This window comes from Embiotoca jacksoni, unplaced genomic scaffold (genome assembly GCF_022577435.1).
Source record: "Embiotoca jacksoni isolate LCO1_2020_lvr unplaced genomic scaffold, fEmbJac1.0.p SCAF_4, whole genome shotgun sequence".
Taxonomy (NCBI): Eukaryota; Metazoa; Chordata; class Actinopteri; family Embiotocidae; genus Embiotoca; species Embiotoca jacksoni.
The window spans coordinates 21,049,342-21,063,204 of record NW_027185392.1 but is presented as its reverse complement, the minus strand read 5'-3'; the positions used below and the strand labels follow the sequence as shown (position 1 = coordinate 21,063,204).

The following is a 13,863-nucleotide window of genomic DNA, read 5'->3' as shown; positions in this document are numbered from 1 at the left end:
ATCATTAGTTGTTGTTGTTGTTGTTTCTTTTGGGGGGGGTATTTTTTAAACCCACTGCTCTTTTAGAAGTCCTCAGTCGCTGTGGCAAGCCAAGCCTTTGGCCGCTAGATTATCAGCAGGTGGTTATGGACTGCAGTGACACATCAATAAGACTCAAGACTCAACTTCTCAATCACACAGTCACACAAGAACAGCCTCATTTCCAAAGAGTGATATGATGAGTGTTTGTCCTTTTGGATTCTCATCAAAGTCCGTTTTAAAAAAGAAGATTATGAATTTAACAAATTTTTACTTTAATAATATGTTGGCACACATGGAAAAAAAATTGTTAGACTTAAACTTCATGTTAAGAAGTTAAGAAAAAGTAATTTCTTCCTTCATTACCAAAAAAGTAATAAAATAGTGAAATGACACAACGTATGTAGCAAATATGACAGCAAGTCATACCTTTCTCCTTTTATTTGTTTCACATCAGCTTTGTTCCTGTTTTCTAAATAAAAAACATAAAATTCCAGATGTCTTTTATAATCCCTGAACCCCCTCTCTGTAGATCCTGACAGGAGAGGACTGGAACATGGTGATGTACGATGGCATCAAGTCACAGGGAGGAGTTAATGACAAAGGGATGGTCTTCTCCATCTTTTTCATCGTCCTCACTCTCTTTGGAAACTGTATCCTTCCTTCACACTCACATGTACTCAAATGTGAAATATGCCTGTATATAAAATATACTACGCACAAACACACAGACATATCATTTTTTTTCTCATATGCAGGAGCTTAGTCTTTGAATGTAACGATTGTGATAAAATGTAGATGATCATCTCTGTTCTCCTCTCCACTCTGTTCTTCCTGAGAAATCATCAACTTCATCTCTAGTTGTCCTATCATCAATATTGGACCTTAACTTGTGCCACCACAGACACGCTGCTGAATGTCTTCTTGGCCATCGCTGTCGACAATCTGGCCAACGCCCAGGAGCTCACCAAGGTACAGGATCACTCCAGAAGAGGGCAGTTCAGTTTGTCGCTGTAAAGCTGGACCAAACATTTCTCTAGATGGAGGATCAGGGGCCTCATTTATAACTGTTGCGTATGCACAAAACAGGGCCTGACAAAGGCAAAAATCGGGATTTATTAAAACAAATTTGATGGGAAATAGTTCGCACCTGTAGGCAAACGTTTTGGAGACGGGGAACATCGGCGACACAGACGGTGAGGTGGTGAATTGAAGCCAGATTCCAGAAATTATATGTGACACAATTTAAAATGTATAACGAAGCCTCTTACATTTAATTTCACTTCACGTGGTTCCACTTTATCATTAACATTCTAACCAGCAGGGCCATTTTTGCACGTGACCTATATTTATTTCATAAGCACCTTTGAACTATAAATGATAGAAGCAAATCTATATCTCACATTTAATTCTGCTCATTATATGATACGCGCTGTCACTCCAACACGTTCCTTTTCACCACATTCACATTGCAAACTAATCATCATCCTTTGTAAAAATCCAAGATAACATCAAACAGCATCAGGTTAAAGAACTGCAGAACAGAGCATCAGTTTTTAAGTTTTTTCTCATATTTTGCACATATGGTTTAATGCAGTTGTTGTGTGTAAAAGTGTTTCCACTGCGCTCGCAGGCGCACAGAGCGCGTCGTCATGGAGACATTGTGGTGGAATTTCTATCACTGCAGCAGCAACACGTTACCACTCGCTGCATTTTATTTTGTTTTTGACCCCACAGCTGTGACCACCGAACAAATATGAGCTTCATATCCTCCTCCTCATCCACGAACATGTCGAGTTTTGTGTCGGAAAAATTTAATTTCTGGGTTTTCCTCTCCTTTATTCACACGATTAACCAAAGAACCACTGATACACGTGGCTAATTTTATATGTATCAAGCTTTATAATGTGCTTTGCATTGACCATTTATGGTTGAATGTGGGCATGTTGAAGGCGGGAAGTGAGGCTGATCTACGTCCACAGATTTCCATGTGGATTGTGATTTATAAAGGAAACATTGTGCGCAGGTGTGCCTGCACATGGTTTTACAAATCTGAATATTCTTTTGCACACTTACACTTTTAGTGTGGATCCCATTCAATGTTTTATAAATGAGGCCCCAGATGACTGCATGTCACATAAAACGTTTCGCCCAAAGTGACAAACCCATTCCTCAGATATTTGACATCTCTTTTAGCTCATTGTTTTGGTTTCATCTGGGTTTCCTGCCACAGCAAAAAAGGGAAAACAATCTAATGAAGCCAATTTTATTAAAAAAAAAATTAAAAAATGGATGACTTTCCTCTGTTTCTAGGAGGCTAAAAAACTAACTTGATGTCTTTTTGTCTTGATTTTCTGCTCTGACCTCACTATTTTTTTATAATAAACTGATTTATTCTTGTCTAAGTCATGCGTTAACTCTTAAACTAAGAGCAGATGACTGGTCTTCTCCATTAGGATGAGGAGGAACAGGAGGAAGCGGCCAATCAGAAAACAGCTCTTCAGAAAGCAAAGGAGGTGGCGGAAGTCAGCCCGCTGTCTGCTGCCAACCTGTCTATTGCTGCGTGAGTACACACATTGACATACGATCCAACACACGGACATGTGTCCACACTCATGGAAAACATGAGTCCATACAAAGAAACAATATACACACTTTATCCTGTACATAGACACAAACTCACCCCACACACGTTCGCTCATATCTTTACACACATACGTGCGCGCACACACTCGTAGACGTGTACTCACCCTTTTGGTGAAACTGCATACAGAAAAGACACAATCACACATGCACACTTTCTCTCTCCAAGCTGGCTTTCCTAACAAATATGATTGTCAGGCGTCTGTGTACACACAGTGCAAACACACACACAGACAGGCGCACACCATTACACATTCCCTATTCTCGTCCTCTAAAACATGATTAAGTGATTGTTCTGAGAGTGAAAGGAACAGATTCGGGGCTTTGTGAAGTGAAGAAGAGCGAGAGGCGGACAGCCTGTAAAATCTGCTCCTGGCAGCATTAACGCTGACAATAGGACACATCAAAATGATGCTCAAATAAACCCGCTGCTCCTTTAGAAGTCACCACATTCTTCAGTCGCCGTGGCAAGCCGATTGACCGCTAGATTAGAAGCAGGTGGTGATGCACTGCAGTGACACGTCAGTTAGACTCCAACTTCCCAATCACACACTGTCGCAGGGGTGCGGATCATTTCTGTAAGAAGTGGAATCTAAATACCACATTTATTTTGTAAATTAGATTTATAGTTTCCCTGTTAATACTGTTAGGAGCCCAGCGATTTTATATGTTGCTGTTACTTTATTGAAATGTCTTTCGAATAGAAAGAACAAAGACTAATTGTCATCAATAGTAGCTAACATATTAACCAGTTAATATGACTGTTAAGTGGTTCCCAAACCCTTTCAGATGAACAGCTCTGGTAACACAACATAGTGACACTACACACAGATACTCTCTGGTCAAAACCAGTGAAAGATCTCTGAGCATTTCTCATTCTTACATATTTGTTTTGGACTCACCACCTTCTAAAACACAGACTTTATCCAGTTCTTCGTCAAAGAGGTCAAAAGAACCATACATGAAGCAACTTTTAGGGCTGAATAACTTCTGCATAAAGATGTCAGATGATGGACAGATAGAGGGACAAGACTGCGACACTGCACCCAATCATTTGTGAAGTTCACTGCACACGTGCATCATTGTTTCTCCTTCTATTCGTGCCCCATAAGATACTTTACTTTGGGATGACATCGCACATCGAGATACCTTCCTGAGGCTCTGGGGAAGTTAACACCTTTATATTTAAAATTCTACTTTACAATAATTCACAATAGGCCGCTGGTGATGTATATGTTGATGGTGCTTTTTGTGGTGGATTATTTGGTTCTATATCACTGGTACCAATTGGCAGCAAAACTGAGTGGTAGCCAGCAATCTTCACGCATCCGTGATAGCAATTTGACAACATTTAGGTTTCAAAATATGGGATTAAAAATAGAAATCACTGAACTTATTTTTCTTTTCTTTTTATGTTAATGTTATGACACAACATCAATTTGTCACAGACACACTGCAGTTCAACATGTGGGACAAACACATATGAATTTATTTCTGAGTTTCTGTTGTTGTATATTAAAACTAACCAGACAGACTATATGAAAGACATCATCACTATCCTGGTGACTAAAAGATATAAATGGAAACTGTTCTATCTCTGCTTATTTTTGCTGGTGTTTTTAGTTTTTTTTAGGTGGAATGTCGTCTGGCTGGCATTTTGACAACAGCTAAGTTAGCAATTCAATCAGATTTCAACTGCCTGCCTGCACATAGCAGCTGAATCTGGTTGTGAGTTGCCAGGTTGTGGTGACAGATGGGTTGAAATTATAGTGCGGAGACTGCATGTGTAGATTGTGTCTAACAGACGATCTGGCAACTTCAGTAACATCAGACAAACAACTTATGGATCAGTTCATGATGATTATTAATAATAAAGTTTGAAGGCTGTGCAAATTATGAGTTTCCTGAGAAACAAAAACAGGACGATGGAGGAAGAGGGCCTAAAAATAGAGAGAAACCCATTTTCAGGTGTGGTAAATACACAGTGCAGTTCTCAAGTACAAAATGAATCCCACTTTTCCAAATATAATTTTGGGGGGAAAAAAGATAATAAACATTAGCCTGCACTCACAAACACTGCATGTTTTCTGCAGTTGCGAGTGAGACTGGAGCTCTTTGGATGTCAGACAGCTCAGAGTGTTTCATTCTTCGTCTTCAGGCTGTGCTGATATTGCTCACAGTTCATGTGTCCTTCATTCACACATGCACTGTTACATGGTCTCACATTTAACGTGTCGATTGTTCATACTTCTGTTCCCACATTAGGTTTATTCTTATTCTTGCTGGAGTTCTTTCTTTCCCTTTTTAACGATGCAGTTACTTCTGCTACAGTTGCTGCTAATTTTTCATGGGATTCTTGTAGTTTCTTCCTAAAATCTCTAATCTTTTGTCTCCTTTCACTGTCTCACATTCATTCATCACCTGTTCTTCCCTCTATGTCAACCCTTTTATCATCACATTACCCCTCTTTTCCCCAATCCTCAAACTCTTCCAACGATCTCTGTGTTCCCTTCCTGTCTCGCCTGCCTTCATTTTCTTCTACTTAACTCTTCTACAACCTTCTCATTCTCTCATTTCCTCCAACCTTACCCCACAAAATCCCCTCTCCTCCCCCCAACCATCGCTCTGCTAACAGTAAGGAGCAGCAGAAGAACCACATCAAGGGCAATAAGTCAGTGTGGGAGCAGAGAACGAGCGAGATTCGCCGTCAGAACCTCATGACAAGCCGCGAGGCACTTTACAATGAGCTGGAGCAAGAGGATTGGAAAGTGGGAGGGGAAGGAGAAGAGGTGAGGAGTTCTCCCCGACGAAAGTCACACGTATACACATATATATGCAATCTACTACTGATATATGTGGTGAATATCTGTTGTGATGTGTGTAGAGTGATAAAATGGCTTCTTTGAACCACTTAAAGGGATATTATCACCCATGTTCAGCTGAGAGGCAGAAACAAATCCCCATGAATTTCCCAGAAAATAAATCGCTCCTGGATGACACCCAAAAAAAGCTCTAAATCAACAGTGGATGTCACTGGATGCATTTTAAAGTATATTTCATATCAATATGTATTCAGATATCTTTTGTGTCCAGTTGCATTTAAAATGCCTTCAGTACAAGGATCCAAAAACATGTTATCATTTGAATATTTTAATTATAAAAAGCACAAGGGTTTTGTCCAATTTTCTCCAATTGTTTTATGTTCTATGTTTTTCCAAAAAAATTTAAGTTAAACAATAATTCTGAGATTAATTTCCCTTTAGTGTGTAGAAAGAGAGATAAACTTCTACGTATTTGATCATTTAACTTGATCCCCACTGATGGTTGACAAAAATAATGAGGTTCCTTTGTGAGAAAGCTTCCAATTAATGGGGCAGTTATTTTTGGCATTTCTCTGCTTTTCCATATTAAAACTATGTCTGCCATGTTTCCAGTGCTTTCTGGTTGTTGTGAAAGTAAAAAGGTTTTGAAGAAGTAATTTAACTTCACATGCAGTGGAACCACTGGACTAATGCAAAGGCCTGACCTGCTTTTTGACCGCTGTGTATTCTGGGTCATGCTGTACTCCACAGATGTTTTAATTCCTGGGAGTAATATCCCTTTAAGCCTGTGAAAGAGTTTTATTATTGCGCTATCTGCTGCTATATGGGACGGCTTGAAGCTGCGTGCTTGGGAGCAATGCATTATTAAAGTGGGGCATGCAGAGAAATCCAGAGCTGTACCCAAAGAAGGCAGCGGACTCAAAACTGGAGCGGGGCGAAGTGCAGCGTACTTAAAAAAAGAAGACGATCAGGAGTCGACTGGATACAGCTCGGCAAACTGTACGTTCACAGCAAGAGCTGTTTGGGTATTTCCTGGCTCTGGAAACATTCATGACAATTTGCGTTTCAAATTGTTCATGCGGAGCCGGAGATGGTGGACTGTTTGCCGAACTGTGTATATCTGTGGCTCAGGGGAGGGAGCGGGACGGGCGCTTCAGCAAGTCCTGTAAACTCTGGGTTTATTCGAGGGAACTGATGCACCATCAGTATGGACTGACGCAAGGAAGCTTTGAAGCAAACTGCTACTTCAACCAACAAAACATGAAAGTGCAACTGTGATGTTTTTGCTGGATTTGATGAGCATTTGCTTTTTGAAATTGGCAGCCTCGAAAGTTTCAAGCATGAATAAATGTCAATGAGGAAATTATTATTATTTTCCTTATTGCTGATATGTTGCTTCTTCTATTTCTTGAATTGTTCCTGGATCCAACAGCACCAATTTAGCTGTCATTCAGTAAACAAGTTTTAAACACACATCCAAGGAAAATATGTCATTCAGACATCTTTCTCCAGAAAATTCCATCAGAGAAAAATAAAAAAAATTATATTGTAACCATATTAACTCCTTGAAATTTTAATGAGGAGTTTTTACATGTTTTAAAAATGTGCATACAATAAGTGATTGCCCAGACAAGACGCCATAATTACTGCAAAGGGTAAATGTCTAACAAGAACATTCAGAAGCATCTCTGCTGTTCTGTTTCACTGAACATTATTTGGATTAAAGGATGCTTCATTTTCCAGGCATTAAAAAAAAAAGTGGTTAAAACCCATTCTGCTGAGGAACTTAACCCAGATAGTGTTGTAGTGTGAATGATTAAACATTCACCAAATATATATCATCAAAGTTTAAAGGAATCATAATTGATACAGTTGTGACCTTAAATGACAAACAGACATATTGCATTTGACATTGTGAGTTTTAGATGCTGTTATCCATCTTCGAGAATTTGGCTCCTTGTCCAGTACAGTAGAAGTGAATGACATTTTATTTGTGCTGAAATATTGTAGTTTTCAAAGTCAAAATCTTTCCAGAAACAATATGCTTATTCTTGAGAAGCCAGAGGACATTAACTGTTTTCATCGAAGCTGTGTAGACTGTGGATTAACCAAAATAACTTGGATGTTGTTTTTAGCTGTTAAATTTGCAAATATAATTTGGTTCTTTCATCCAAAATTCATTGAATGGGGCTGGAAGCAGAAATTACTGGGGCACACATCTCAAAACCTTCTTCATGGCTAGGTGCCTCTTTGGTTAAGGAGGAGACACTTTAAGATGTATGTTATCATCACCCACTCATCACATCTGCTGCGCTATTACCCTGACTCAGGTGTCCTACCCACGGAAAGGGCGTGGTGACATGAAAACACACCTGGACCGGCCGCTGGTGGTGAACCCACAGGACAACCGCAACAACAACACCAACAAGACGCAACCCGGTGAGCTGCCTCTGGACCAGGAGTACCGGTGCCAGGACATCGACCACTGCCGCCGTGCCGCCCACCACTATCACTACCACCACCATCACCGTCAGAAAGACAGCGCAGGGACGGGCCAGCTGATGGAGACGCGCATGGAGCACGGCCTCAGCTGCACGTCCCTGGGCAACGTCGAGGGTGGTGTGGAGGGCCAGCAGGGCGAGGAGAGGCACGGCCACCGCAGCCATCGTGGCCATCGGCACAGGAACAGGGAAGGCAGGGAGGCTCGCAGCGTTTCCCCCCACCACAGCGAGGCGGGCGAGGGGAACAACGAGCACAAGAGGTCCAGGCAGCACCGCAGGGCAGCCAGGGAGGGGGAGGAGGGCAGGAGACACCGATCCAGGGGGACAGAGGGAGACGGGGAGAAAGGCCAGGAAGGAGAGGGACGAAAGTCAAGACGACATCGCCATGGCAACCAGGAAAGAAGCAGAGGGCATCGCACCAGAAAGTGAGTGAAGGAAGGTTTTTTTTTTCTCCATGCAAATTACAATCTGATGAGCAGTATAGTTTCTATTTGTCTAAGAAATCAGGAAACCACCTGATACACTGGCTAGTAAATAAATGACCATTGCGGGGCTTCCTGGTAACTCAGTACAAATTGGTAGCACCTAAAGTTATGCAAGAATCAGACTCCACAAAATGTGTTTCTCTTCAGGTTGTCTCTGCACATTTTCTATGTCAGAATATGTGATCGTGGCTTCTTAAACTCCTGTAATGACTTAGCCAAAGACATGTCAAGCTCATTGTTGAGCCCCGGCCATTCTTGGCTTTGCATTCTGCATGACCTGCAAAGATCAGACAGGAAGGGCAGACTGTCCTGATGAGGAACGTCAACACTCATGGCATCCGAGCATCATAGATGTTGTCATCTAGAACAAAACAATTCTGACGTGCTGCTCCTCTTTTTGTCTGCTGCTTTGTCAAACCTCACATTATGTCCAATGCTCTGTTTTTGTTCCAGATGCCTTATGTGTTGCTTTAATAGTGTGAAGTCTGTTCTGTATGTGTTAGTACGAACAGCACTGGATACTGTGCACATCTTTTATGGTATTAGATCAGGTGTTTTTGGTTGATGTTCCTTCCATCACCTTTATTTGCTCATTCTTGTTTCATTTCTCCTTCTTTCTTCTTTGTCCTTTCCCTTTCTCCCCCCGTCCTTCATCAGGGAGCACCACAGCACCGGCCCCAGCCTCTCCACCGCACGACCCATACAGCAGTATAACGAGGACCTCGACAACTTCCGCAACAACAGCAAGCTGGCCAACGCCCACGAGCACCCTTACGCCCTCCCACCCGATCACCCCGACCATCCGGACCACGTCAACAACCTGCTGAACTGCCGTGACGCCGACACGCACACCCTGCTTCACAGCATGGACAGCCTGATCCTGACTAGCATGGCCAAACCCGAGTACACAACCATAGACATGCCCCCTGTCTACCCCTACCCATCGACCAACGCCATCCTGCAAGGTGAGCATCTCGGGGGCTCAGTCATGTGTAAATGAGGGTTTACTGTATTTACCCTCACTGACACATGACACATTACAGTCGTATAAACATGACTGTAAAGGTTTGTCACAAATCTCTTCACATTATGAAAGTAGAGATGAGGTCACCAGTGGTAAAATAAGTGTGGTAATATGGGTTTACTGACATAGTTTGATTCGTATTTCTCCAGTTTTGGTTGTAATGGCATAAATGAGTGGCATCCCAGTCCTTGTGGATAAACTCTATCGGTGGAACCATTGATTAACCAAATGTATTATCACAATGCAAGTCAGTAAGCTGAGTAGAAATTCTTCAGTAAATACAGCCTCTTAAATACTGAATAAACTGTACTGCAGACTTTACATACAGGATATTTCAGTAGACATATTTCATGTAATGTTTAAAAACAATGCAGCGAGGGCCAAGATATCCTGACATTTAGTGCCTTTTATAGGTCAAGCTCCAAAAACATTGGATACTACACAGTCCCTCCAGGTCATCGCAAACTTGTGAGCTTAATAATTAACATAAATCCAAGCAATTTCTGCAAGATTGCAGAAGATTGCAAATTTGGTAAATTCTAGTGATTTTTCCACAAAAGAATTCCTCAACAGAAGTTCTGTTAAAAGCATTACATTTATAATCAGCAAGGCTCTCTCCATCTCCTCCCACCATCAAAACAAACCACCTGGTAGCTAACCTGAACAACCGGAAAAAATTTAAGTTATCTTTGTCGTGGAATTATTGGCATGCCATTTTGAAAAGTTTTTTTTTTTTTTTACTGGCTAACAGATGTAAGTCCAGTCTCATTCAGCTCTGTTCCTTGAGACAATGCTGGCAGACATGTTTCATGTGTTTACTGTCTTGGTCGAGTGCAACTGGCCTCTTTCTGTCTGTCTGTCTATCAATTCTTCCTCCTCACCGTTTTCTTTCTCTGTTTTGCTCAGTGAACAAGAACGCCAACACCGACCAGAAGAAGAGCGAGGAGAAGAAGGAGGAGGAGGATGAGGGGGGAGATGAAGATGGCCCCAAACCCATGCCTCCTTATAGCTCCTGCTTCATCATGTCTACCACCAACCCGTGAGTATATATCTGTGCAATCAAACTCAAAACATTGTACTGTGTGCTTATGGTGGACATGGAAAGGTTTTTCTCCCCAGGAAAAGAAATGTTTAGTACGTTTTGTGTGCTTTTTTGTGTCAACATGTGCACGCGTCTGTTTGTTTGCACCAGGTTTCGGAAGTGCTGTCACTACATCCTGACTCTGAAGTATTTTGAGTTCAGCATCCTGTCTGTCATCGCTATGAGCAGCATCGCCCTCGCTGCTGAGGACCCTGTCTGGCCTGACTCACCACAAAACAATGTGAGACATTACTGTGTTTGTGTTTTTCTGTCTGCCTATTAATGTGCGTGCATCAATTACAAATAAAATAACTCTCAAGGATATAAAGACGAGCAAAAATTAGGACACTAATTATGACAAGTTCAGGAATAGGTTCAGGATTAGGCTTGGGTTTTAAATACAATTCTTAGATTAGGTGTGGTATCATGTTAGTGAAGGAGTTAATAATGGTGATACTGACAATGAGAAGTTAAAGCTGCTGATTGTACATTATGTAGTTGTATGCATAACTGCAGCTCTTATAGACCGTTTCAACGTATACGTTTAGTACTTCGAATATTTTTCATAACATAGCATCACACATGGTAAAAGTTGAAGTTTGTATGCATCATGATGGATAATAACTCAAAGTCAGCTGTTGTGTCTCAACCTCTGAGAAAACTTTGCAAGAATTGTTTTTAGAAAAGACTTCAACTTTCAACTGACGTCCCGAAAACAAACAACAACAGACCTTCATCAGCATAACATAAGAAGGTTTCCTCACTGGACATGATGCTTAGTCTACCCTCTGTTTTTTTAGCATGACATTCTTAATCCAATTAAGCTGCAGTGAGGATTTTTTTTTTTTTTTTTTTTAAACCTTTTCATCACTAATGGCCGCGACTGCTCATAATGACTGATTAGTAGTTCTTGTTCCAGACTAACTGGGAAATTTGTGAGTGACAGTCTGTGATCACAGACAGATATTTAGTAACTTGAAAACTGTATCTATCATTACATGAAATCAATGTAAAGAAAATATGGAGGATGTTTTTAAACCTGAAAATGATAATAAAGAAGGAACAGAGATTTTTAAAAGAAAATGGAAATAACCTGAAGTGACAAACATTGAAATTGCAGTTTATAAATAGAAAATGAAAATAGGATGAAGATGAGAGTTCGGATTAGGCTCTGGTTGGTGTCTGATTGTTTGTCTTTTTCTGTCCTTGCTAATCTCTCCTGCTGTGTTTCTCTGGTCTTTGCTTCACTCTGTGCTTCACTATCTCATGGTGTTGTGTTGTTCTGCAGGTGCTGCGTTATTTTGACTACGTTTTCACAGGCGTCTTCACATTTGAAATGTTGATCAAGGTAACAAAGTATCGCTGTGTGAGTGTGTGAGTGTATGTGAATGTTTGTATTGACCGTATGATGCATGTTTTGTGTATGTGTTTGTCTTTGTGCAAAGTTCTGTGTCTGTTAATGTCAGTGTGTTTGCGAGTGTGTATGTGTATTTTTGCTTCTTGTCTGTGCCCCTGTAAGTGCACTGACGTGTGTGTGTGTGTGTGTGTGTGTGTGTGTGTGTGTGTGTGTGTGTGTGTGTGTGTGTGTAACTATATGTGGATCTACGTGTGTGTTGTACTGACCGTGCTCCGTGTCTTCCAGATGGTGGTGCTGGGCTTGTTTCTCCACCAGGGCTCCTACTTCCGCGACTTGTGGAACATTCTGGACTTTATAGTGGTTAGTGGTGCTCTGGTGGCCTTCGCCTTCACGTAAGTCCCCTTCCCTCCTCCCCCCTCCATCCTCCTCTTCATCATCTTCACCACACACACATATTTCCCCATCCACAGAAAGACCCTCGTTGCTCAGCCTTGTACGTCCGATACACCAGGCAAAGCTGATCTCTCCCTCCTATTGTCAGAAATCACCACCTCCTGTTGTTGCCTTTCTACTGTTTACTCTTGATATCCTCCTCTCACTCTGTCCTTGTTTATCCTTCAGTCTGTATTTTCTCTCTCCATCCTTTATGTCTTCAAACCTTCCCTTTTTCTTATAATTATCTCCCTTATCCCCTCGTTCTTCTGTCGTCTTTCTTTACTACTCTAATCTTCCCTTCTTTGTTGACTCTGTCTTTCTCCTGTATTCACTCTCAAACCTTCCTTCCTTTAGTCTGATCACTGTTTCTTTCCCTCCTCGTCCTGCAGTCGGTCTCATTTTCATCTCTATTTCCTCATTGCTCGTCATCCCATACGACATCATTCCAGCAGGTCTTTCTCTACGTTTCATCGCCACCTTCATCTGGACAACCTTACCTACCTTAACAACCTTATCCTAAACTAAGATCTCTTACCTACACTCTAAAAAACAAAAGCGGCCTCGTTTTTCATTGTTCATTTTCTAATACTGCAATCTTTAAGGATCCTGTGGAATCCATTTGAAAAGATAACTTCCCCAAAAGTCTACTTTATCGGAAAGTTCTTCTGTAGTGAGGAACCCTCGGACTACATGTTAAATTAGTTTTTAGAGTGTAGTTACACTAACCCAACCCATCCTCCACGAACCTCAAACCTTGCCTGAAACAGTCACCCCAACAACTATCAACTCTCATCCCCCTCAACTGTCTGATCTAATCAACTGTAAAGCACCACCTGCTCCTTATCGACATTTTCTCCTCCCAATCTTCCTTGCTCCCATTCCCTTGTTTCCCCTTACCAATCCATGCCGCTCTGATATTTCCACCAACCAGGCCGTGAGTCATCCCTTCCTCTTTTCTTGCATCTAAAGCCCTGACTTTGCCCCCCCCACACACACACTCCCCTGCCTCCACCACCCCACCCCCCACCTCCCTCCCACCGCACACACACACACCCCACACCCCACCCCAAACCCTTGCCGACTAGCACACACCCCCAGTTCCTCCACAGCCTTGGACCCTGCTGATGCCTTCTCCTCCGACCAGATACCTTTCAACTTCCTCTCTCATGGCAGCTCCTCCTCCTCTCTATCCTTACATTTTGTGCGTCTCCCTGTTTTCCCAATCTCACCCTCCCTCTTACACTCTTTTTATTCCTAACATACAGCAGAGAGAGTAACCAAAAAAGGGCGTATTGAAATGCTTTCAGTGCTCCCAATTGACCTCCACAAACCAAAGCATAAATTGGTCTCTTGTCTCAATGATGATGAATGGCATACAGTACAACCAAAAGAAGAGACAAAACCACTCAAAACCACAGTAGCTAACGTTGTGGTGGTGCTTCAGTAAGAGTCAACAGGATTCATCCTCTGGGTATATATTCACACATCAATACAAGA

The 13,863-nt window shown here is 41.8% G+C and overlaps 1 protein-coding gene across 14 annotated transcripts in view; it reads left to right on the top strand.

Moving 5' to 3' along the window:
- The window catches only part of cacna1ab (calcium channel, voltage-dependent, P/Q type, alpha 1A subunit, b), a 139,619-nt gene that overhangs the window by 68,342 nt on the left and 57,414 nt on the right, over positions 1–13,863 (top strand). For all 14 annotated transcript variants that reach the window (XM_069167634.1, XM_069167642.1, XM_069167637.1 and 11 more), the window contains exons 16-25: positions 551–671; positions 923–990; positions 2,475–2,581; positions 5,297–5,450; positions 7,814–8,409; positions 9,127–9,434; positions 10,400–10,532; positions 10,686–10,815; positions 11,863–11,922; positions 12,217–12,323. In XM_069167634.1, the coding sequence (XP_069023735.1) occupies positions 551–671; positions 923–990; positions 2,475–2,581; positions 5,297–5,450; positions 7,814–8,409; positions 9,127–9,434; positions 10,400–10,532; positions 10,686–10,815; positions 11,863–11,922; positions 12,217–12,323 (1,784 nt within the window). The remainder of the gene's footprint in view (positions 1–550; positions 672–922; positions 991–2,474; positions 2,582–5,296; positions 5,451–7,813; positions 8,410–9,126; positions 9,435–10,399; positions 10,533–10,685; positions 10,816–11,862; positions 11,923–12,216; positions 12,324–13,863) is intronic.